Source organism: Etheostoma cragini, chromosome 7, assembly GCF_013103735.1.
Source record: "Etheostoma cragini isolate CJK2018 chromosome 7, CSU_Ecrag_1.0, whole genome shotgun sequence".
NCBI classification, from domain to species: domain Eukaryota; kingdom Metazoa; phylum Chordata; class Actinopteri; order Perciformes; family Percidae; genus Etheostoma; species Etheostoma cragini.
Window position 1 is genome coordinate 25435079 of NC_048413.1, and position 22153 is coordinate 25457231.

General features: G+C 40.9%; 1 protein-coding gene across 3 annotated transcripts in view; it reads right to left on the reverse strand.

Moving 5' to 3' along the window:
- Window positions 1-847: 847 nt before the first annotated feature.
- Window positions 848-22153, reverse strand: part of slco4a1 (solute carrier organic anion transporter family, member 4A1) — a 26999-nt gene continuing 5693 nt past the window's right edge. The window contains exons 1-12 of one of the 3 annotated variants that reach the window (XM_034876285.1): window positions 15058-15168; window positions 11212-12387; window positions 9750-9840; window positions 7530-7651; window positions 6145-6256; window positions 5764-5918; window positions 5336-5591; window positions 4500-4662; window positions 3452-3627; window positions 2700-2764; window positions 2423-2571; window positions 848-1023 (exon numbers count right to left, since the gene is read on the reverse strand). In XM_034876285.1, coding sequence (XP_034732176.1) covers window positions 853-1023; window positions 2423-2571; window positions 2700-2764; window positions 3452-3627; window positions 4500-4662; window positions 5336-5591; window positions 5764-5918; window positions 6145-6256; window positions 7530-7651; window positions 9750-9840; window positions 11212-12058 — 2307 coding nt within the window. In that variant the 5' untranslated portion in view covers window positions 12059-12387; window positions 15058-15168 and the 3' untranslated portion in view covers window positions 848-852. Of the gene's footprint in view, window positions 1024-2422; window positions 2572-2699; window positions 2765-3451; window positions 3628-4499; window positions 4663-5335; window positions 5592-5763; window positions 5919-6144; window positions 6257-7529; window positions 7652-9749; window positions 9841-11211; window positions 12388-15057; window positions 15169-22153 lie in introns of those variants that run through there. The other 2 variants (XM_034876284.1, XM_034876286.1) reach the window with 2 other exon arrangements.

Consider the following 22153-nt stretch of genomic DNA (forward strand, 5'->3'; position numbering starts at 1 on the left):
ATCAAAAATACACATGTGCTTTTCTAATTGAAAATATATTTGTGCTGCTGTACTGTGACCAATAGTCTATATTCACATTATATTAATATAAGTGCCTTTTAAGATACTCTTGGCGTAAAATATATGACATATGATATGAAATGTTTTGGCTTCATCATTACTGGCCTGTAAACCTTGGCTTTTTACTCTGGGTGGAAACTAAAGCAATGTAACTGTATGTTCCAGTAATAGGGGAAAAACAGGGCAGGACGATGGATATAAATACCTTTTTTGTCCACATCATAAATGCTTCATACACATTGGCATATACCATATAGGCCTCTGCTGTTTTGTTGTCTTTCAAAGGAAAATGACATAACACATGAAACAGAAACGTCATCAGACTTACATTTTGAAAAACGTACTGATTCAACATAGTAATGGGATATCTGTAGAAATGCTCGAAAAACTTGTGTGGCACCGCCCAATCAATCATAAACTCAGATACGCACACGAGTAGTCACAGCAGAATAATCATCTAATGGAGCAGCATGTTAGACGTCATTGTGTATTCTAGAGAGTGTGTGTGTGCGTGTGTGTGAGTGAAAGATGTACATGAAGGCATCCTGGGGCTGTTTGATTTTGTGTGTCTGCATTACTGTAATTCTGTCCATGTGTTTGCTTGCACGTAGGTTTATGTTAGGGGTGGTGCTATTATGGCTGAGAGAAGGCTGTTGGTGTAAAGGTAGGCCCCCCCCTTCATCACCTGAAAACACATTCACACGCTGTGCTAAGGAGAACCTACACACACACACACACACACACGGACGGACAGTCAGACAGAGGCGTTCAGCGGTCAGGGGGTCTCTGATGTCATAACCTGGCGTGCAGGTTGACGATGACGCCGTCTTCAGGCAGGTCTTTGACAGGCAGGTCCCCCATGTCTCCTAGTCCGTGGTCGGTGCTCTCACAGCTGCTCTGAGGCGACTCCGGAGGAGGCTGGTACAGGATGCTGGCTAAAAGGAAAAAGATTGTCCCTAAAGCCTAAAACAGAAAGAAAAAGAAGAGGACGGATGATAGTAATGGAGAAAGAAAATCAAACCTCAAGATAAATAGTACACAGAAAATAATTGTCACAAATCCCCGGCCGTGACACTTGTATGGGAGTGGTTGTGTTGGTTTTGTTTGTCTTCATCCATAGCATGCTTGGGGTCCCCCTATCTCTACCCTGGCAGTCCTGGGTTGTCCACACACCTGCTGGTAATCCTGGACCTGGAGACCCTGTTGCCCACCCAAACCCTCTGGATCATTATTGTTTGGATCAAGACTCTCTGCTCTTTGTGTCGGAACCCACCTGGACTCTTCGCTACTCCCTCATCAGCATGTCTTCTGTTCTGATCTGCTTTTCAGTTTTAATACAGAAAAGCTGACAATAATTCGCAAACAGGCCTACATCAGCTGTGTCTCCTTGCATAAGTTTAGTTAGTTGAACTAGTTTAACAATTTTGGTTTTCTTGCCAAGAGTTCAAGAAGAAGATCCATATCACTCATGTCTGTTGAAGCTAAAGGGATTCATTTCAACTGGCTTTGTGTCGTTGCAGTGTGTGGGTAGTTTATGCAGTCAAACCGAGTATGACTTCCTTCCAAGTTGCCTGCGCCTGGAGCTCCCTGCTCCTTCCTCTGCTAAAATCTAAACTTTAGCTTGTGGATGGGGCAAAGAGCTGCAAGCGCTGCTGGCAGGGTGGCTACAGGATCTGTACCAAATATTTAGTCTTTAGTCAGTAGGATATGATTTGTAGACTGGGACGTCTCTGCAGCACCACAATACTTTATTCACAATGGTTTGACACATATTTTGCCTTTAACAAATAGTGCAGCCCTAATGGAAAGTTAACCATTTGGACACAAAGAGAAATGTAAAAAAACACAGCTTTTGGTCCTACGAGGAGTTAGGCTCTGTAACTGTCTCTTGACGACCAGCAGCCGGACACAGTCACTTCTGTGAAGGTCGCTAAGATGTAGTTACAGAACGTAACTCTCCGTTAATCTGAAATCTGTCTTTTCTACATTTCTTTTTGTGTATGGATTGAACAAACAAAGTATTACATGTTAATTTGGAGGTGTTGATAGGCAGAGTTGTGCACTGGGTCGGAGCCTAGTTGTTACCCCGCTGCTTCCAGACTTTATGCTAAGCTAAGCTAATGACTCCCTGGCTTAAATTCAAAAGGTAACATTCAGACACGAGAATGTTATGTATGTTCTCATCTAAACTTTGGCCAAAATGTCAGACTACTCCTTTTAAACATGCATATTACCGACCTAAAAATGTGTTGTAGTCCCAAAGGCCGTAGGACGAAACTATGTTTTTCAGTTTTGAAGTGAAGCAGAGATTTCTTTTCTTGCAAGCATACTTTGTCAAGTACAAAATCAGTATAAGTGTTACCTTATAGATGATGCCAGCTACTAGTGTGTACTGGCTCATGGCAGAGTTCTGATAGAGGTAGCAGGAGCCCTGCTCACCACACTTATCCTGCCACAGTAAGCAGGAGATGTCAATCACAGAGCCAAATGCTATGGGTCCTGGGATCCCACCTATGGGGAAACAGCGACACAGATTGGACAAGATCATTGCATCCATCTGGGGAGAGTTAAGCAAAAATGGTTGTAATTCTGAGGGTAAAGGTAAAAGTAAACTTCGTGAAAGAATACAGTGGACTTACCAAGTGTGCGCACCACAATCCACTGGATGCCAAGGCCAAAGGATCTCTGGCTGTCTGGCACACACCTACACAACATACGGTTGGTCAGACATGCAGGCATTGTGGATCTCACACTTCATTAGGACAAAGGTTGTTGTTGTTGTTTTTCAGCTTCTTTTGCTGCCTTTTGTTTTGTGTGCAGCTTGGACCGATGATTGGCCCACATACAATTTCTACCATCACCGCGCACACGGGTAGGGCTTTATTTCCAGCGTGGAGTGTGCATTGTTGAAAATATGTATGTATTGCAAATGAGGTAAAGAGCATATGGGGCGGGGCAAACCATCACCACTGAACAAGGAACCCTGCTGAGTTCAAGGATACCTTACACAAGACTCCACATCAAAGTGTTCATTAGTTATGAAAGGGGGTGTGGCTAAAGCATAGGGGGCGGAGCAAACCATCACCAATAAAAAAGATGCTCAGTACTAAGTACTGCAGGGGCTCAATTTTTAAAGTGTTGTAAGGGGCTGCTAGCAAGCCATTTTCCCCGCCTAATTATGAAACCCTTAAAATTTCAACCAGACCTAGTGCATCTGCAAATTCTTTTCATTATCCTAAGGATCTCAATCACTCGATCATTGGACGTAATGATGATTCCTTCAGTTTAAAGACGGCCTGCGACGGTTTACACTCAGTGGCTTTTGGGCCCTGATAAAATCATTTTCATAGATGTCACAAAATGGTGGTTGTAAAGATTAGTGTCCACCCACCTGAGCGTGGCGGTGAGTGCAGGAATGCTACAGAGGAAGGTGAAGGAAATAATGATGAAGAGAAAGGAGAGGAAGGCTGGCATGTGGTGGCAGGAGCTGCCACACTTCCCTGTCAGAGCGAAGCCCTCCTCGCCCCAGGACACATTACCCACCACACAGCTACATCCAGAGTACACCTGAAAACACATGTTGTCACCTTTAAACAAACTGAACGGTAATGAGGTCACCAGTTTCTAAATTGACATCAACATACAGTACGTGTAATGTTCCCATCCCAAGAATAAAACAGGGCTGTAGTGAAGTCCACCTTTGTCAAAGTCCAATACCAGGAATAGTCCAGTCTGAGTCAAGATGGAGTCCAAAAGGGTTCAAGTCCTAGTTATTACCAAGTCCAAATGAGAGACAGTCAAGACCAAGGAAAGAAAGGGTCAAATTAGGCCATATTAATTACGTTAAGTGTTACAATTTCACTTAAGGCACTTTAAAGCTGTAGTGCAATATTCCCATTTTCCCCATGGGTTTTTACTCTGATAGATGTGAATTAAACCAATACCTGTTATCTGAACAAGCATGCTTCATCGCTGGTTTTTGTTTGGTTTTTGAACAAGGAAGCTACTAAAGAATCATGTAATGCTGGACTCGGTCGAGGCCGCCGAGAATATTTGGCAAGTCCAATGGCCGAGTCCGAGACAAGTCTGAGTCCAAATACCAACGAGTCCAAATACCAACGAGTCCAGGACGAGTCCAAGACAAAAGAAAAACATCTTGAGTCCGGACTCAACTCAAGTAGCCCAGAAGGTATCACTCTCACAAAATGTTTTTGGGAGTGCTTTCATTGTGCCAGTGGGAACAGGAACATAAATCACCCGCAAACATATCATCGAAATATAATCAGAACTGAAATCTTTACACAATATTTACATCGATTTTTACCAAATTATTAAGCAACATTATATCCCTATCTTTGCGGTTTCTGCCCTCAGTGCTCTTTAAGTCTGTTATCCCTCTAGTCAGAGTCCCATGACCTGGGGCGGAGTGTGTGCGGTACCTGTTTGCCTGTGGAGCGTTCGGTGTGGTTGATGGAGCTGCAGCCGGCGTGGCAGGGGGAGTAATACATCACACCATCTGCCCCACACACCGGGTTGTACAGCTCTCTGACACAACTGCAGCCTGCGTTACAGCCCACGGTCAGGCTCTCCTGTAAAGAAGAGCTGCAGACACGAGGTAAAGGACACGCAGACATCAGATGGACAGAGGGAGGAAAAAAGGAGAAGAGAGACGGACACAAACAGAGAGAGAATACCATGAGGGGAGAGGATGTCAGTTGGCATGAATATGCTTGCTCAAGATTTCTCAGACTTAAACTATAAGTCCTAAGCTACTAGTTCACTAGGCTGTATCGGCGGCGATTGTGATTGGTTAAAAGAAATGCCAATAAACCAGAGCATGTTTTCAGCCAATCCCGGAATCCTGCAAGGACTCACCACAGCGCTGTGGAGGAAGGTTTGGCAATGCAAGACTACTTATCTACCAGTCATAATATGAGGTAAAATTCCAAGTATAAAAAGACATGACTGAACTGCTTAACTGGTGTTGAGTATAGAGGATTTACACCATGAGTAATACAGCTAAAACAAGATTATTATTTTTTTTAAATGATGAAAGATTTTCTGACAAAGTGCTGTTCATGCAAAGTCTTATTAAATGTCCTAAAATATGCAGGTCTGCACACTGACAGTCGGTGATAGAAAGTTTTAAAAAAAACATTGAAGTTGACACAACATTAGAAAGGAATCTTAAATTCCCCCAAATATGATTGCATATTTTCCAAAACAAAAGTCATCTGACAAAACTGAATGAGGCGCTAACAAAAATACCGCCCACCTGTTTCTAAGGCGCAGCTTGCCGGGCTTGTCATACAGGTCTTTGTACTGGTCCATCCCATCGTACTGGTATGATGCCGTGACACCAGCCATGGGCACGTTGGGGCAGTGGATGAGAAAGATGAAGATGGCGAGCAGACTGACCATCGCACACACCATGCAGAAACGGATGATGCCACGACAGCGCAGGTTCAATCTCTTCACAATGTAGCCGCCCAGGAAGGTGCCGCCACCACCCGCTGGTACCACCATGTATCCTGGGAGGGGGGGAAGAGTTGCATAGAGAAAAAGTCAGGCTGCCGTTCTACTGTAAGGCCCTTAAAAACTAAATAAACATTAGTAGGAAGTCTTGAAATGACCAGATTTCCATGAAATGTGCTCATCAGAAAATACGTATATTTGCGCGGTGTTGTATGATTAGTCCCTCACCAAACCATGTCGCGGCCTCTGATGCACTGAGACTGAACTGTGACTCCAAAAACTTTGGACCAAAGGTGGACACGCCAGCGATGAGGGTGGCCTCCGTAGCCCCGGCCAAGCACAGGAACAGGAAGGGAGGATTCTTCAGGAGGAGCAGCACAGACCTGGAGAGAGAAAGAGAGGAGAGAGTACGGTGCAACAGTGTGTGCAACAAACTGAATCAAATCTAGCTACCTTTTTAATGAAACCAGGCTGCTCCAATCCCAACGGCGTGGAGACATTTGTAATACAGATCAACACTAAGATATATCCTCATGTTACATAACATGCAGTGTATTGCATCACTCTGTCTTTGTAATCTGCATGCTACAACCTACTCTAGTGCACTACCTTGGCATGTCTTTGACCGATTTGCCAAACTGAGGGTCCGAGGCTGTGGCTTGGCTTCCGTCCTTAAGCTGGTGAGCCTCAGACACCCGCATGGCCACGTACTCCTGAGAGCCTGCAGGAAGAGGCAGTGGAAGAGGAAGAGAAATTGAGTCACATGTGGAATTCCAGAACCAATTCCTAGCTCTAATTAAAAAAAAAACAACTCATGAAATGGCTCTTAAGCTTCTTTACTGCCTCCCTGTTGCGAGACAGTGTGTGTGTGTGTGTGTGTGTGTGTGTGTGTGTGTGTAATATATTGTTTTCATATTTGGCAGTTTAGGATACACACACAGGCTGAACATAAGAGGGCTTCATCAGCTTGGGATGACCAAAAAGAGGGTTAAACAGCTAGCAAAGTACTGTGTTCTGTCTGCTATCATAGGCAGCCACCACATATGGTGAAGCCCCGGTTATGGTTCCACCCAATAGAACAGAGGGATATGCTTCTTACTATGGAGACCTGCTGTGTGCCAACGGCCCATGATTTTGTGTATGTATTGAACTGCATCTATAAAATTCATGTCTCTGTAAATTAGGCCTGCGCGATATTGTAAGAAAAATCCAACATTGCAATATTTCTTTCCCTGCGATATAAATTGCAATATGAAAAAAGAAGAAGTCATTTTTTAAAGATGACATAAATAGCTCTATTAAGGAATAATTAATCATTCTTGACTACTGCGGTGATGTTGAAGGGGAGTGCATTTACATGGAAGATAAAAATTAAAAGGATCTTTTCTAATGTGAACCATTCTTTGTTGAACTTTAATGCAAATATATAAATAAAAAAATATAAATACAAACAGCAAAGCAAGTAAGCGCTGTGACTAACGTTACTCCTCTGAAGTGATTTTGGAGAGGGAAATAAGTTAGAAATACGCTGGTTGACTTGCGGGACACCATTGTATTCATACAATAATCAATCCAGGCTAACGTGAATGAGAGTGACGGCATGTTGCTTCCTCTAAACTTCAGGTTGTGGCTGATTAGCGGGGCCAGCTCGTTAGTTTGATAAATTGATCAGACCTGCACGTCACGGGCCCTAGCAACAAACTCTGTGTATCCAAGAACAACTAAATCATTGTTAATTACGTTCCATGATAGAACTATTTTTTAAATACTGTATCCTACATTGTGGATAATTAAGCTATATATCATATGCTGGAGTATATTTCTGGAGTGTTAAAGATTAAAAGAAAAAATAACAACAACAGTGTCACCCCAAGTGTGTGAGTGAGTGAGACATATGACATATATAGCAATTGTAAGTGGATATGGATAAAAGCGTCGGCTAAAACAACATGTAATGGTGTGTGTGTGTGTGTGTGTGTGTGTGTGTGTGTTACCTGGTAGCTGTCGTGGGTAGCCCAGGATGGGGAATGCTATCAGCAGGGCTGCTGCTCCTCCTGCCAGGAAGCCGATCCACCAAGCTCCAACCCATAGAGGGTTCTCTGGGGTCATCTCTGTCCTGTGACCAGGACCACACACACACACACACACACACACACACACACACATAATCAATCATTGACATTGAAACACTAGTCCAACACATGTAATGTGAAATTCAAATTGTATTCTATGCTTTCTACCCTACATATTTAATGGTCTGTAAGCCTGGTCTGTTCTATGTTATTGTGCTCTAGTTTTTTACATTTTATTCAGTTCTATTTCAGTATACTCTACTCTGTTGTATTCTAGCAGCTGCTTCTTACAGTGCAGACAGTGCAGACAGTGCAGACGCTTTGCTGCTTGCTCCTGCCTCTGCTTGCATATTTTTGCTGATAATCTTGCTTTTCCTCTGAGAGAAACTATGAGCAGCGGCTCTTGGATACTTTTAAATTACTGGACTATGCATTTTTTGTAGACATACTGTAGTAGGCTATTGCCATGTTTTAACATATTCTGCGTTAGTGTGGCCTACCAATAGCTCAAGCCTGTCCTACAGTGACTGTACCTAAAGCTAATTAGCAGCAAGATGCCACCTTTCTCCATGGATGACTACTACAAACTGCTTCAGAAGATTGTACATCTGTAAAACCAAGGTTCACCTATTAGAAGTGAACGTAGAAGGGAACGGATCACGTGGAAATGACACCACTCTACCATGGACCCAAAACAATGGACAAAAGCATGCTAACACACGGCTAATTAGCACCAACAAGACTACAAAGAAACAGGAGGGCTGTGGAACAGGTAATAAATCAACAAGTGGTAGTCCTCCCGGAAGTCTTCTGTTGGGAAGCTGAAGAGTAAATCGTTTTCCCGGGAAATGGGAGGGCGACCAACAGGCGGGGCACAGCGCTCTGAGATTTGTGATACAAAAAATGAAAACACACTAACACTGTGTGAAACTTTAATTCAGCTTTTCTCCTCCACACCCGCCCTCTCTGGGTTCTCAGTCACTGAGCTTGTAGATAAATTCAACTGTAAAATTACAGATGTTAGTGATGCCATGGCTCCCACTAAGGTCAAAGTTTTCTATGGTAAGAAAAGATCTCCATGGAGAAATAACCTACTGGTGAGAACCAAAAAAAGAGAGTGTCGAATCTCCTGGTCTATTATAACACCTATAAAGAGAGACTTCGCATTTATAATTTGGAACTAAGGAATGCAAGGCGGTCCTTCTTCTCTGACATTATCTCTAGAAACAATAATAGTTCCCGTGCTTTGTTTGCCACTGTTGATAGGTTAACAAACCCTCCAGTACCAGTAGCATCTGAACTTTTATCTACCAAGGCCTGCAGTGACTTCCTCCTTCTTCAAAGACAAAACTCAGAAGACTCGACAAACAGTCATTGCCTCCATGTCAAGTCCAGGATATGTGTTGTCACAGTGTTCAAGCAAAACTAGCTCCAATATGATAGAATTTCATACGATCAACCATAAAAACCCGGAGGATATTATACAACTGAAAACCTCGTCCTGTTGCCTAGATATTCTACCAACAAGGTTTTTCAAAAAATATTTCGAGTTGTTTGGCTTCTGAACGTCTCTTCTTTCAGGTATCTTTCCACAGGCCCTGAAAACTGCAGAAATCAAGCGGTTCTTAAAAAAAAAACACTCTAGACACATCACTAGTGAACTATAGGCCCACTAAACGGTTTAGGGACAAAATACATGATATGCTACTACACTACTACTACACTGATGCTACTACTCCAGACCTCTCAGGGCACCTGGGACAGGTCTGCCAGGTCAGTTTCTCCTCATATCTGGAACAAACTCCCAGAAAACTGTAGATCCGCTGCTACTCTCAGTTCTTTTAAATCAAGGCTGAAGACCTTTCTTTTTGATGTTACCTTTCTTTAAATGGTTGTTCTTTTCTTCAATGTTTAATTTCTCATACTGCACTGTAACTTTTATTCTTGTGCTGTATCTGTTTTTATTTTTGAACTGTTTTGAACTGTTTTTGTGTAAAGCACTTTGTTTTGCCCTGTTGCTGAAATATGCTAAGAAAATAAAGCTGCCTTGCCTTCTCTGTTCTATTCTAATATGCTCTAGTTTGTTTATCTTTGGGTGTTGTAGTCAATTCAAATACATTCTGCCATCAAAAGCAGACTCACGTCAGGTGGATCTCGGTGTAAATGTTGAGGAAGTATCCTCCCAGCAGGTAGCCTGCGGCCGGACCCACAATGGCCGCTGTGTAAAAGATCCCTGGGGAGAGAGGGGGAGAGAGAGAGAGAGAGAGAGAGAGAGAGAGAGAGAGAGCACTCAGACACAGAGCCAGGCCATGGGTGTGTCAGTACAGTGTCTACTTCCTGTTTCCAACAGGTTAAAAGGGCCCCATTGTTCTTCACTGGTCCCAGTGTCCACAAAGTGAGTGTTTCATGAGAAAATAGTTCGATGTGTGAGCGTGTACATGTGTGTTTGTGTGTTTTTTGTGATTTGATGCCGCTATTTGAATTTTGTACTTAGGATGCCCCGATTGGATGCTGAATGGTTAAAAAAATGGAAGAGTCTGAGAGGGTCACAAATCACAGGGCTGCTACTTGCAGGGGATCTCTGTTGATGACAACTCAATAATGAATTATCATAGATAATGAGTTGAATAAACAGAGATTAAGCAGCCTTACTGACGTTTTGCCTGTGTGTGAACAAAAAAAAAGACCCACTTTCACATTCATGCAAACATCAGACACATTTGAGCCTGCGTCTGCAGCACACAATTAGTTTAAAGCCGTGCAATTATTTAAAAAAGAGATGCAGATCGGAATATTTTGTAAAGGCCTGCTACTTGCATTTGCATGTATTGTATTGTTCTATCCAATCAAAGAGCATTGAAAACAATTAGCATTCAGAAACAGAGTAATGCAGTGTGCGTCACAGCTGCGAATATGAGCTGAGGCGGGACAGACACATGCTGAGCACACGGCTCTCCTCTAAAGGTCTACACATATTCTTACTGTATAACCCAAACCAATTGTTAGTGCCTCATCAGTGTGCTGACAATGGTAAAAAGTGAAATATCGAACTGTGCATTATAGGGTGATTGGGGTGAAGGTTTCTATGTTTGTATGTGAGTATATTGTGAGGCCCTGTACAGACTGTGAATATCTATCTATCTATCTATCTATCTATCTATCTATCTATCTATCTATCTATCTATCTATCTATCTATCTATCTATCTTTAAATCCTATGGCCACAGGTCAATGAGTCACATTGTTTAGCAAAGTTAATTTGAGTGTCAGTGTGGGAGGAAAATATCTAGTTGTGATTTTTTTAAATCAACATTGCAACTTGCGACCCTCCAGTTCCCAACCCAACTCCCAACTACTGCAACCCCCTATGGAAATAAATTAAGTATGTTAAATAGATCATTTATAATTTCTAGTACAAATATTTTGGCTTTTCCTATTTGCAAATCATATTCTTTTGAGTGAAACATGCAATGAAAAAAATGGGCCAATTAGGAAGATATAAGAGCTATTTTAGTAACATAATCTAAATCGTTACTGTTGTTATTGAGAAATTGCTACTTCAAACAAAGCAAAACTCAACATGCTGAACTAAATGAATCACTCACCAATATAAACAGGCGCATAGTTGGACTTGACATTCTCATCCAGGTATGTGACTCCTAACGTGTAGAGAGGCGTAGCGCCCACGCCGTGGAGGAACTGGCCCAGCATGAAAACAAAACGATAGCTGGACAGTCCTCCGCCCTCCTTGTCCTGGCACGGGCTGGTACGGTTGTTAGAGCACATCACTGTCGGCTCGGTCAGGCTGACCTGGTAAGGGGGTGTGGTGAAGTGAGGCAAGGCAAACACCAGAGAACCAAGTGCCATGATCACCACCCCCCATCCCAGCCAGCGAGGCTTGTGTCCCGTCCCGCCAAAGTAGCTGACGAACGCCAAGCACACGCAGGCGGCGATGTCATAGGAGCTGGCGATGAGGCCGGCCTGGTAGCTACGCAGGTCGAAACGCCTCTCGATGGAGGTGACCACTGTGTTAATGAAGCCGTTGATTATCATCCCCTGGAGGAACGAGGCCACGCAAAGGAAGAACAGCACCCAACGAGGGGTGTTGAACACTTGGACAGCTTTGGGTGCCAGAGCCCCCCAGCCACAAAGCTGATCCGAGTCGGTGGGGACAAGCTTTAATCCCATTGGGGTCTCTGCATGCGGTCTTGTTTCCACTCCGTATAGCTGCCCGGGGAGTGTGGAAGCCCCGGTGAAAATGTGGGGCCGAACAGGGCCATCGGCCCCGGGGCTGAGAGGGCTTCTGGGGCCTGAGCCTACTGGGCTGCCTGTTTGGGAGTCTGGGGGGCTGGGGGTGTCTAGGGAGGGAACGCCACTGAGAGGGCAGTCCTGAAGGTCCAGCAGCTCCTGCTTGGAGCTGAAGGAGGCGTCGCCATTGAGCAAGATGGGCATTTCCCCTCTGAGAGGCACTGTGAGGGTCCCTTGGCACAGAATGAGGGTAGACAGGGGAGGTCTTTGAACTGGGGAGATAGAGTGATATGTTTACAACCACAATGCAGAAAAGATGTGGACTATGAATCAGCTTAGGCTCAAGGTGAATGCGTTGTGGTCAGGATCTCTGTCAGGCTCGTCAGAAATAATCTATTGTTGAATTGTATCGCGTGCTCCATGTGTCCACAGTGCTGAATATTCATTAAGGCTCTTCAGGTGCTTTTGATTGATCTGTACAAGGTTGTACAGGTTGTAAGGACTGCTTCATACTGACGTTGATCAATGGCATCCTACGGAAAGCAAAGAGAGACATATTCAATAAATATGAGCCGATCAGCTTTAAAAAGACACAAACGCTTGTAATAGGTGCAATACCGGATGTTTGATGATTTGGTAACACAGCTGGGAACATACATACCAAGTAAAAAAGAAGTATCCCGTGACCATTTTTTCCCTAGAGAACAGTGCGGTCCTTACATCAAAACAGTATACTTTTTTAATTGACAATGTGACATCTGTCACTGCGTTATCCGCTGCTGCCTAATAGGGCTGCAACATTTTCATTTTTGATTAGTATGTTGATTATTTTCTCAATTTATCCATTAGTTGTTTTGTCTGTAAAATGTCAGATAATGGTGAGAAATATTGATCAGTGTTCACCAAAGCCAAATAATAGCCAGATGTGAATAGTCATTTGTCCACAACTCAAAGATATTCAGTTTACTGCCACAGAGGAGTGAAGACATTAGAAAATATTCACATCTAAGTCATTATCATTTAATTATAACAACTGTGTGAATTTTACGTAATTTTTAGGGTGCATTAGTATGGAAAATGGACATTTTCACCCAGTGAAATAGTGTTTTCAAACCAAATTTTATGCTTAATGCACAGATTTAGAGAAGTGTTGTAACTTAAAAAGAAAATAGGTTTAAACAACTTAAAATATATAGTTCAAATGTAGAATTACAAATGTGTCACAATGTTAAGTTTGTAAATAAAATTAACAAGTTATGACACATCATTTTGTGTTTAGTAAACAAAAATACACATTAAGTAACCTGATCATTCTCTGTTAATATAAGAGATTATACGTTAAGAAAACTGCATAACTAAAAACGTTATCTTAAACTGACATAAATTCCCTTTCAGATAAGACATGTTACACATTTATTTTGTGTCTAGTGTACTCAAAAATGTACCATGCTGTACTAAATTGAGTGCAAGCCGTTTCCACAAAACCTTTAGGTTGAGTTAGTAAAACTCAAAATCACAGACTGACAATACATTTCAGAGAAATTCTGATCATTAGTTACACACAAACAAAATATTAAACCTTAATAAAACACAGGTGATGAACCATAAGATGCACTCTCTGCTCCAGCAAGCACAAATACACATCACAGCTTTCAAACCAATGTGCAGATTCAGTTGTTACATTTAATTTAACTAATTAGTGTGGCACGAGACATGCTGTAAGATCCCCATTATTACTCCAAGACATACTCATAATAATACATAAAGACCACTTTATTACCTGACAGGGTAGCTTTTGCTCTCATGCAGATATAACTTGACAGCCATTTGTGAATCTCAAAACATTGAGTCATAAATTTGCTGACATCCGTTTACAGGAAGTAGAAGCTAACACAATTGATGGATCATTTACCTCTGGTACCACAACAGTCTGTGTAAATGTTTGCCTCACATAACCTGACCTTAAAGGGCAACTTCATTTTTGTTTACAACCTTTTCCCATTTTTGTGTCTGAGTAACTAATGAGAGCAACAATCTTTGTAATCGGTGCAGTATTACATAAGCAAGACTGCTGCAGTATTAACGGGCAATCTTCATTTACATCTTTATTTCGAATCCCCATTAGCGTCTAACACTGTAGCAGCTTCATAATAGCTTCAATAACAGCCTATCATAGTTGGCTTATATAATTTTTTAAGTGTTTTCTAAGTAGTCTTACTTGTGGCTCGGTTAGCTCAGTTGGTAGAGCAGGCGCACATATATAGAGGTTTACTCCTCAACGCAGCGGGCGCAGGTTTGACTCCGACATGAGCTTGTCAGTGGCAGAACGAGCACTTTAATTTGGTAGTGGACATCTGCGGTGGACATTTGCATGTGATTGCGTTGCAGCTCGGTTCGCGGCAGCCGGTTCCAGCATTCTTCCTCAATTATAGACCAATTTCAAAGGTTTTAGTTATTACTAAAGTTCCAATAGTCAACTAGCAATCAGTTGAAAAATACCTAATTTACCCTTGACCCCGAACATTTCATCTAAGTACACTACTGTGCACCTTTAACAATGTCAACAACTTAAAGATGAAGTAGAAAAAGGAAATATTGTACTTCCATCACTGACCCATTTCCTCATAAAATCAATCACAAGTAAACATGTAAGCTGATATACACACCTCACAGTAAAGTTACCTCAGCACATGTGAGGTAACTGGTAACGTTTGCTGTACAGAACTATATTTCATTTTCAGACCAAAATCAAATAATTTAAACTCTGAAATCTTTAAAAACACACAGACATTACACAAAGAAATGTCAATAAGCGTTGTAACATGTTAGAAACCCAAGATGTGAATGAATGTTGAATGAACCCAACAAAATGATGTGTTATGGGCATAAAGATTGCTTTCAAATTGCACCAAGCAAAATTTGGACATCCATAACTTTTAGAAGTACTGCTTACAGAAGTAGCTCTTTCTTGTAATTCACTGCAAACAACTTTTCTCTCTACCAAAATGAAATGCTCTTTCCTTTTACAACAAAAGGTTGACCAATAATTACATACAGCAAATGCATTCACAGCAGCATTCAGGCTTTAGAAATAAGATATTAAATTGGCAACCCCTATTAATATAGTCGTCAATAAAACTTCACAAACAAAAGTTTCAAATATATAACAACACATTACAAATGTACTTTACTTAGTCTCCTACCTCGATTCCTAGACAGAGACAAGTGGAAGAGACAGGGTAACATACAAATGGAGAGTTGGAGAGTAGTGTCCATGCTATGTCATAAGCCTGTCGCTCTAAGCCTCTTATAGTCCAGCGCCCCTTCAGTAGAGTCCTGCAAGCAGTTTGGAGGGAGGCGCTGAAACTGCCCCCCTCCCCCGTCCACATCATCCACCTGAGAGAGACTGTTGGACTGATACTGCCCTGGTAGTTTGCTGCCTCTCAGTGGAGGTAAACAACACTCTTTGGGGCGGCTGTGGCTCAGTGATAGAGCGGTTGCCTGCCTATCGGAAGGTTGGTGGTTCGATCCCCGCCCCTGCAGTCATTGCCGAAGTGTCCTTGGGCAAGACACTGAACCCTGAGTTGCCCCCGGTGCTGCGCATCGGAGTGTGAATGTGTGTGAATGTTTATCTGATCAGCAGGTGGCACCTTGTACGGCAGCCCCGGCCACAGTGTATGAATGTGTGTGAATGGTGAATGTTTCCTGTAGATGTAAAAGCGCTTTGAGCAGTTGTTAAGACTGGAAAAGCGCTATATAAATACAGCACATTTACTCTTTGCTAACACTTCCCACACTTACACACACACACACAACAAAGGTCAAAAGCTAGTAAAAGAAAATCTTAATTTTTGTTCAAATCTGCAAATCTGGGTGAAAGATATTTTCACTAAAATGATAGTTAAAATGCTACAATGTAAAAAAATAAATAACAAATAAATAAAAAAAAATGCTACAATGTGTAGCTTACAATGTATAGAGCTCAACGATGACCGTCCACTTCTTTTCCAGCTCTGGTTCGGGAAGTGTTTTTCCCCGTTCAATATCTCCATTGACGTTTCAATGAATCCTAAAGACTTTTAAGTCTGTGAACAAAGCCAACCAGCTCCAAAGTGAATCGTGACCACAAACCATTTGATTTGGCGCAAAATGACATTTTGAAAACAGCATTAAAGGCAAAGGTGCAAGACTCTATCATAGACTTCAATATTGGTAGAAGCTCGGTAGAAGATTTCAATGGTCACAGCGAGCTCCAGCAGTCTAAGACATCGCTGTTCCACTTAGGATTGTGATTAGTACTTATTCCTAAATAAAAACAAGGTTGATTTCATACTGATATCTAGCTTCTACAGGTGCATAAACTTTAGTTTTACAACCTTGTAGCTCATGGTCAGTCTACGTTGGGTTTAGAGACATTATGGCTAATAATTAAAACCACACTGTTTCAGAAGTCTAATAAGTTCCTTGCCATGCCAGCTTAGGTCAGGCATAAAGTCTAAGGTGGGGATTTAGGGGTGGCTGTAACTGGCAGCTTGTTTTGAGGATTTTGTGCCTGCTGGTGGACAAAAATCTATTATTGCAGCTTTCCAGAAACTACCGTAATACTATAGAGCTCAACAGTGACCGACCACTCTTCGGACGGCTACAGTTCCATAAGGGATTCTCCCCATTCAATTGCTCATAAAAAAATATTGATTTCATATGGACTTGTGGTTTCTGTAGGAACATAAAGCATTGTTTCACAATCTTGTAGCTTGTGGTAAGTCTCCATTGGATGGTTTTTACATTATGGTTAATAATAAAAAGTTCTAACAGAGACAATGAATAGGAGTTCCACATCTAGAAACACTCACTGCTAAGCTCCATACCTCCTACCACAGCTAATGTTTATTTCTAAAAAATGTACGGTCATGTGCACAGAAATGAAATGAAATGCTCTCTCACTGCCAAAGCTCTTTTCTTTCAACTAAGAACTGCAATTTTAAGCACTGAAAACTAAAAAGGAGTGTGAGAAATGGTTGGTGGCAAACTACGCCATCTCATTAATCCGCATGATCATCACTGAGTACAGAATAGCAGAGAGTCATGACAAGCAAAGCTGTTTGCTGTCCAACACCAAATGAATTGGACTATCCAACCATGGCACTGTGAGCTGTTGTCTATCCAGCTGATCGCTCATGATGAGTATGAATTATAAGATTTGGGAAAGTAGCCAGAGCATTAAGTCCAATTAACATTTTATCATGTTTAATTGAAAGGTCAATGGATGGCTAAATTAATTTAGAGCTTTTAGTCTACCGCTTTGCATGGAGAGAGGTTGTGAGTCGGTTTGATAAGGCATCATGGGAGGCAGGGGAGGGAAAGCAAGTGAATCATTATCAGGTGATGGTGACATGACCAGAGGTAGGAGTGGCTAGAAAGTTGAACCCGGAGCACTCTGTTAACAATGCACTATGGTAAGGGAATACACTCATGTCCCACTGTTTGTTGTTCTGTCCCTGAGTGCTTATGAACCAAACAAAGCCAAAAATTTCTCAAAGTTCTCAATGGGTTATTTTCCTTAGATCATTCCCATCTAATTTTCTATCTCAGCCTTTTCATTTCTGTTTTCAAAGTGAGATCAGAGTGAGGAGTTGTAATATTGCTAAGCACTGGTCTAGGCCCTAACTACCGGGTCCTTTATCTTCACAGCAGAAACTTATTTGCTTTGGACAGGAGGACCCTTCCTCCTCTGTGGTAAACAAAGGGCTTCGAACTATCAAGGGAACACCCCTAATGTGGTCCTCAGACATCTTACAAACAACCGACCCAGACAAAGTCTCAGTCAGTCACTTACTAAAAATACACTTGGGTTCGGATACATTGTTATAGCTATGAGATCTTACCACAATAAGTGAAGTCAAATCAGTTTTTTTTCTGTAAAGAAAACCACATTTACTGTAGCAAAAAATCCTTTTGGTCATACGATAAGTAGTGAGCAATTTTGAGACTGGAGTGGAGCTGTGATATAGTGCAACCCTGTTTCAATCGAGCACAGATGTAATTCTAAGATGGTGTTTTACTCTAGAGTGGGGGAAGTGTGTTTTGTGCAACGTGTTTTTACCGCAGGATGCATGCAATACTTTATGTGCAACTCATTTTTGTGACTGGTCTTACAGTTGGAGATGTATAGTTTGTTCGTGTTTTCTTTGTAATGGCCAATGCATTGATTTATGTATGCAGCTTTTGAGTCCAAAACAAATTTCCCTAAGGGGACAATAAGGTTTATTGTATCGTATAAATCAATGGAACATGCTGTACCACAGCACCTAAGCTAGTCCAGCTGGGCCTTACCTATGCATTTCCAGACTTGTTTCATCCCCATCTGCTGTATAAATGAACACTGTAAAGTGTTTTAAACAACCTGTTTCCATGAATACAAAGTATCTCTGGTTCAACCAACAGTCCTCATTAGTCAAAATACACAATGCACCTGCAGGTCAGGGTAATTTACTTTCTGTGGTTTTACAGGCCAAATGTAAAATGCTGCTTAAATGTCTGCTTTAAGGCTGTCATTGCTGTACTGTGTAATTCCTGGTTGGAATATCCCTAGAATTTTCTACAAATAGGTGAAGAAAATGACACACTGTTGAATTTCATCAGCAGCCTTGCAGTTGGCAAATTCCAGCGTGCCTGAGATGGGGTGGATGATGAACAATGAGCAATAAACAAGGCATCAGTTGGTATCATGGTAGTTTCCCTTTCTTAGTTCCTTCATTTCCCAAAATTAACAGACCAAATCTTCAGTGTTCTCATTTCTGAACTCAGTGAGTCATGGCTGGAATAGGCAAAGATTTCTCTACAGTACTATACACTAAGTGAAAAGTCATTTGGATTCATCCAGAATGGGACCTGCATGTCTGTAGCAGATTTCATGTCAGTCCATCCTTTAGTTGTCAAGACACTTCAAACAAAAGCTTATGAGTAAGTTGGTGAACAAAGTAACTAAAAGATATCTTTAGCTTAATACATTTAACTTAGTGCAGCTAGCATTTTTGTAAAACTCACGTAAAATAAACTTCTTCTTAGAATTTACTGACAAAACTGATCGGTGTAAGGTGATTGGGGGGACTGCCGATCCCCAAGCAGTTAAAATATGCCCGTATTAACTCTGATTGGGACATCCCTACGTATTTTAAAACAAAGTAAAGCCTATAAGCGAAAAACAAGATCCCCAGCAACATATAAGCAACAAATTAGTAACTAGATTAATGTTGTTCATGTTCAAAAGGGGCAAGAAGACATTGAGAACTGTTCTTGTCCTAACCCCTCCTACTTTTTTATACATTATTCATAGTTTATAGAAATTAATTTCACATCCATCAGTGTCATCTGCATCCATCCTTGCCAGTTCCAGTCTGCCCAGTAAAGTAATCAGCAGGGTAAACTGCCACAGTGGGGAATGTATGGACTGGGACAAAGTAGGCACTGACCCAATAATGGTCTTCTGCTTGACTGCAGATTAGAGAGCAAACCCAGAGGCAACAGACAGCATTGCTCATTTACCCCTCACCTCTATGGCAATGAAGCAACTATATTGTCTGCTCGGCTGTTTATTATCTTCTCTCCATCCTCTTTTATGATCCCACAAAAACAAAATGACAAGACAAGAACAGAGGGCAATGGAAGTGCAGATACTCTGTGTCACCCACTACATACTCCACTTCTACTTGAAGTACAGCTGAAAGTACAAGAAGACTTTTAAACTTTGCGGCTTTAATACATATTCATTAGAAGAAGGTTATGAGGAAGTAAGTCCATGCAGTTTGAGAGTACAAATATCTATCACAAACTGCTAAAAGAAAACACAAAGATGATGATACAAAGCTAAGCTAAGCTTTTAGCCAAAGTAACTATCAACTGATAAATAGCAAAGGGTGTGTGTAGGGGTTGCAACTAAAGATTCTTTCTGTTATCATTAAGAAATCCGTTGACTATCCATCACAGTTCCTCAGAGACCAAGGCAAAGTCTTCAATTGTCTTGTTTTTTTTTAATCAACAGTCCATAAATCAGAGCTTTAGATGTAGATATGTTCCGATACCAGTATCAGTATCTCCTTCGATACTGCCTAAAACGGTAGCATCTGTATTGGGAAGTACTGGAGTTTATGCACAGATCCTATACCACGTAATAAAGCCCTTAAGAAAATCTACTTTAAAGTACTTTATTTTTTTTCCGCTATAACTGACTGGCAAACTGGATTATAAGAGAAAGTTCTGTAGCGTTCATTGTTTGAGAGTTTAACCTGAGCCAGACCAACAACAAAGATAGAAATCATATCACAGCCATGTAGGGATAGGAGTGTACCGTTGTTAAAAGACAATGAAATATGACACACTGGTATCGGATTGGTACTCGGTATCGGCCGATACACAAGTTCAGGGATCACAATCGGTACCGGCCAGCAAAAAAAAACAAATAGTATTGGATCATCTCTATTTAGAATATAGCTTACAATGATGGAAAATCTTTACACGTGACAGGCCAGTATTTTGCTTGATTAATGACTTAAAAGATTAGTTGATTTTAAAAATAGATTGTCTGTTAATTAACTAATCAATTAATCAAGTCATTATTTCAGCTCTAACTGTGATAATAGAATCATTAATTGAGGCGCAGTGGTCTGTTGTTGCCCAAGGGCCCCTAAGTAATCTCTCCATGTGTAGACCTGTTTTGTGTTTTATTGTTTTTTTTTTATTTGTCTGAACATGATTTGTAATCATATGATCGGCATATTCTATCCTTGTGAATTGGATGAAGTCGTTAAAGCTTTTTGAATGTGGTAGGATGAGCAGGCAAACTAGCAACATGAACTGGAAACAGAAGAGATCATATTATTCTTTAACCCTTGTATGGTATTCGGGTCAAATTGACCCATTTCAAATTTTTACAAGAAGATAAATGGTACAAGCTAAATTTTTTCCTCTGAAAATCAACAGTCTTTCCTTATTTCCTGTGATAAACATGTATTCCTGACTCAATTCAGAAAATTAGTCTGGAAATGACCACTTATGTTTGATGTGTAACATGAATTATAACCTTATGACAAAAAAAACAAGTCACACTTCCATTCTTAATTGTGTTCTAGTAGAGACTGATTGCATTCGCTAACCATGTATGTTATCGCAATTGTTTGAAATTGAGATAAAGACAATATTTGTTAATAGATTATGAAAACATGTTTTATTTCAGAATTGTTTTTAACCCTTGTGTGGTCCATGGGTCAAATTGGCCCATTTTAAGTGTTTGTATCAGAAATATAGATTTCTTTCAACCAAACTGCCCAAAGATGACATTGATGATTCCATACAACATTCTTCAGTTAAAATGAATGATTACTTTCATTTAATTTTTGGGGTGTATTATTTATTCTTATAGAATTTGATTTTTTTTTTATGGTTTCAAAACAGAATCCGGACTAAACGTTGACATCTACCCATCTATGATCCACAAAATCCTCTGATCTTAAGTATTAGCCAAAATAATTCATAATTTCAGCCTTGTTAACTAAAAACGTGTGTATAATTTAATACAAATGAGGTTTGTTGACCATGAATTCCAAGAATAAGTGTAAAACATATTATTAAACCAGGTCAGGTTTTAAAAAAGGCCCCAAAAAGTGACAAATAAATCAGAAAAAAAACGACAAAAACATCGGAAAAGCACCAAAAAAAATTCATTTTGACCTGGAAGGGCAAGTTCATGGTTAACGGGAAGACAACACAAGGGTTAAAACCCCAAATAAGTCACAGATCAATTTGACCCGAGGGACACGAGAGGGGCCCGAAAGTGAAGAAACACAAGGGTTAAGAATGTGCAACTAAGCGGTTGATGTTCTTTCAAGAGAGACCAGCTGACATTTTGGGTTCTGTGTCCGATGAACGTTATTACCAAACGTTGTGTTGAATGAATGGTCACCTTCAGCCGGAATGCTCATACTGCCCAAACCCTGGAGTTATTAAACATATGTGACATCAACACAATTCTTATAGGTACTACCAACTTTGTAACCATTAATTTCCTGTTTCCTTTCACAATTTAATAGATGTGCAATCACCTGTCATCACACTATCTTCTATATTATCATTTCTGCAGAACTAACCTCGGCCAGTTTTCAATCAGGTACAGAGCTTCAGTTTTATGGAGCTTTTTTTCTGCTTCTTTTTGCAGTCACTCCTCATTTATGATAAAAAAACAAACATCTTTCCTTAATGAAGTACAGTAAGTATATATATATATATATATATATATATATATAT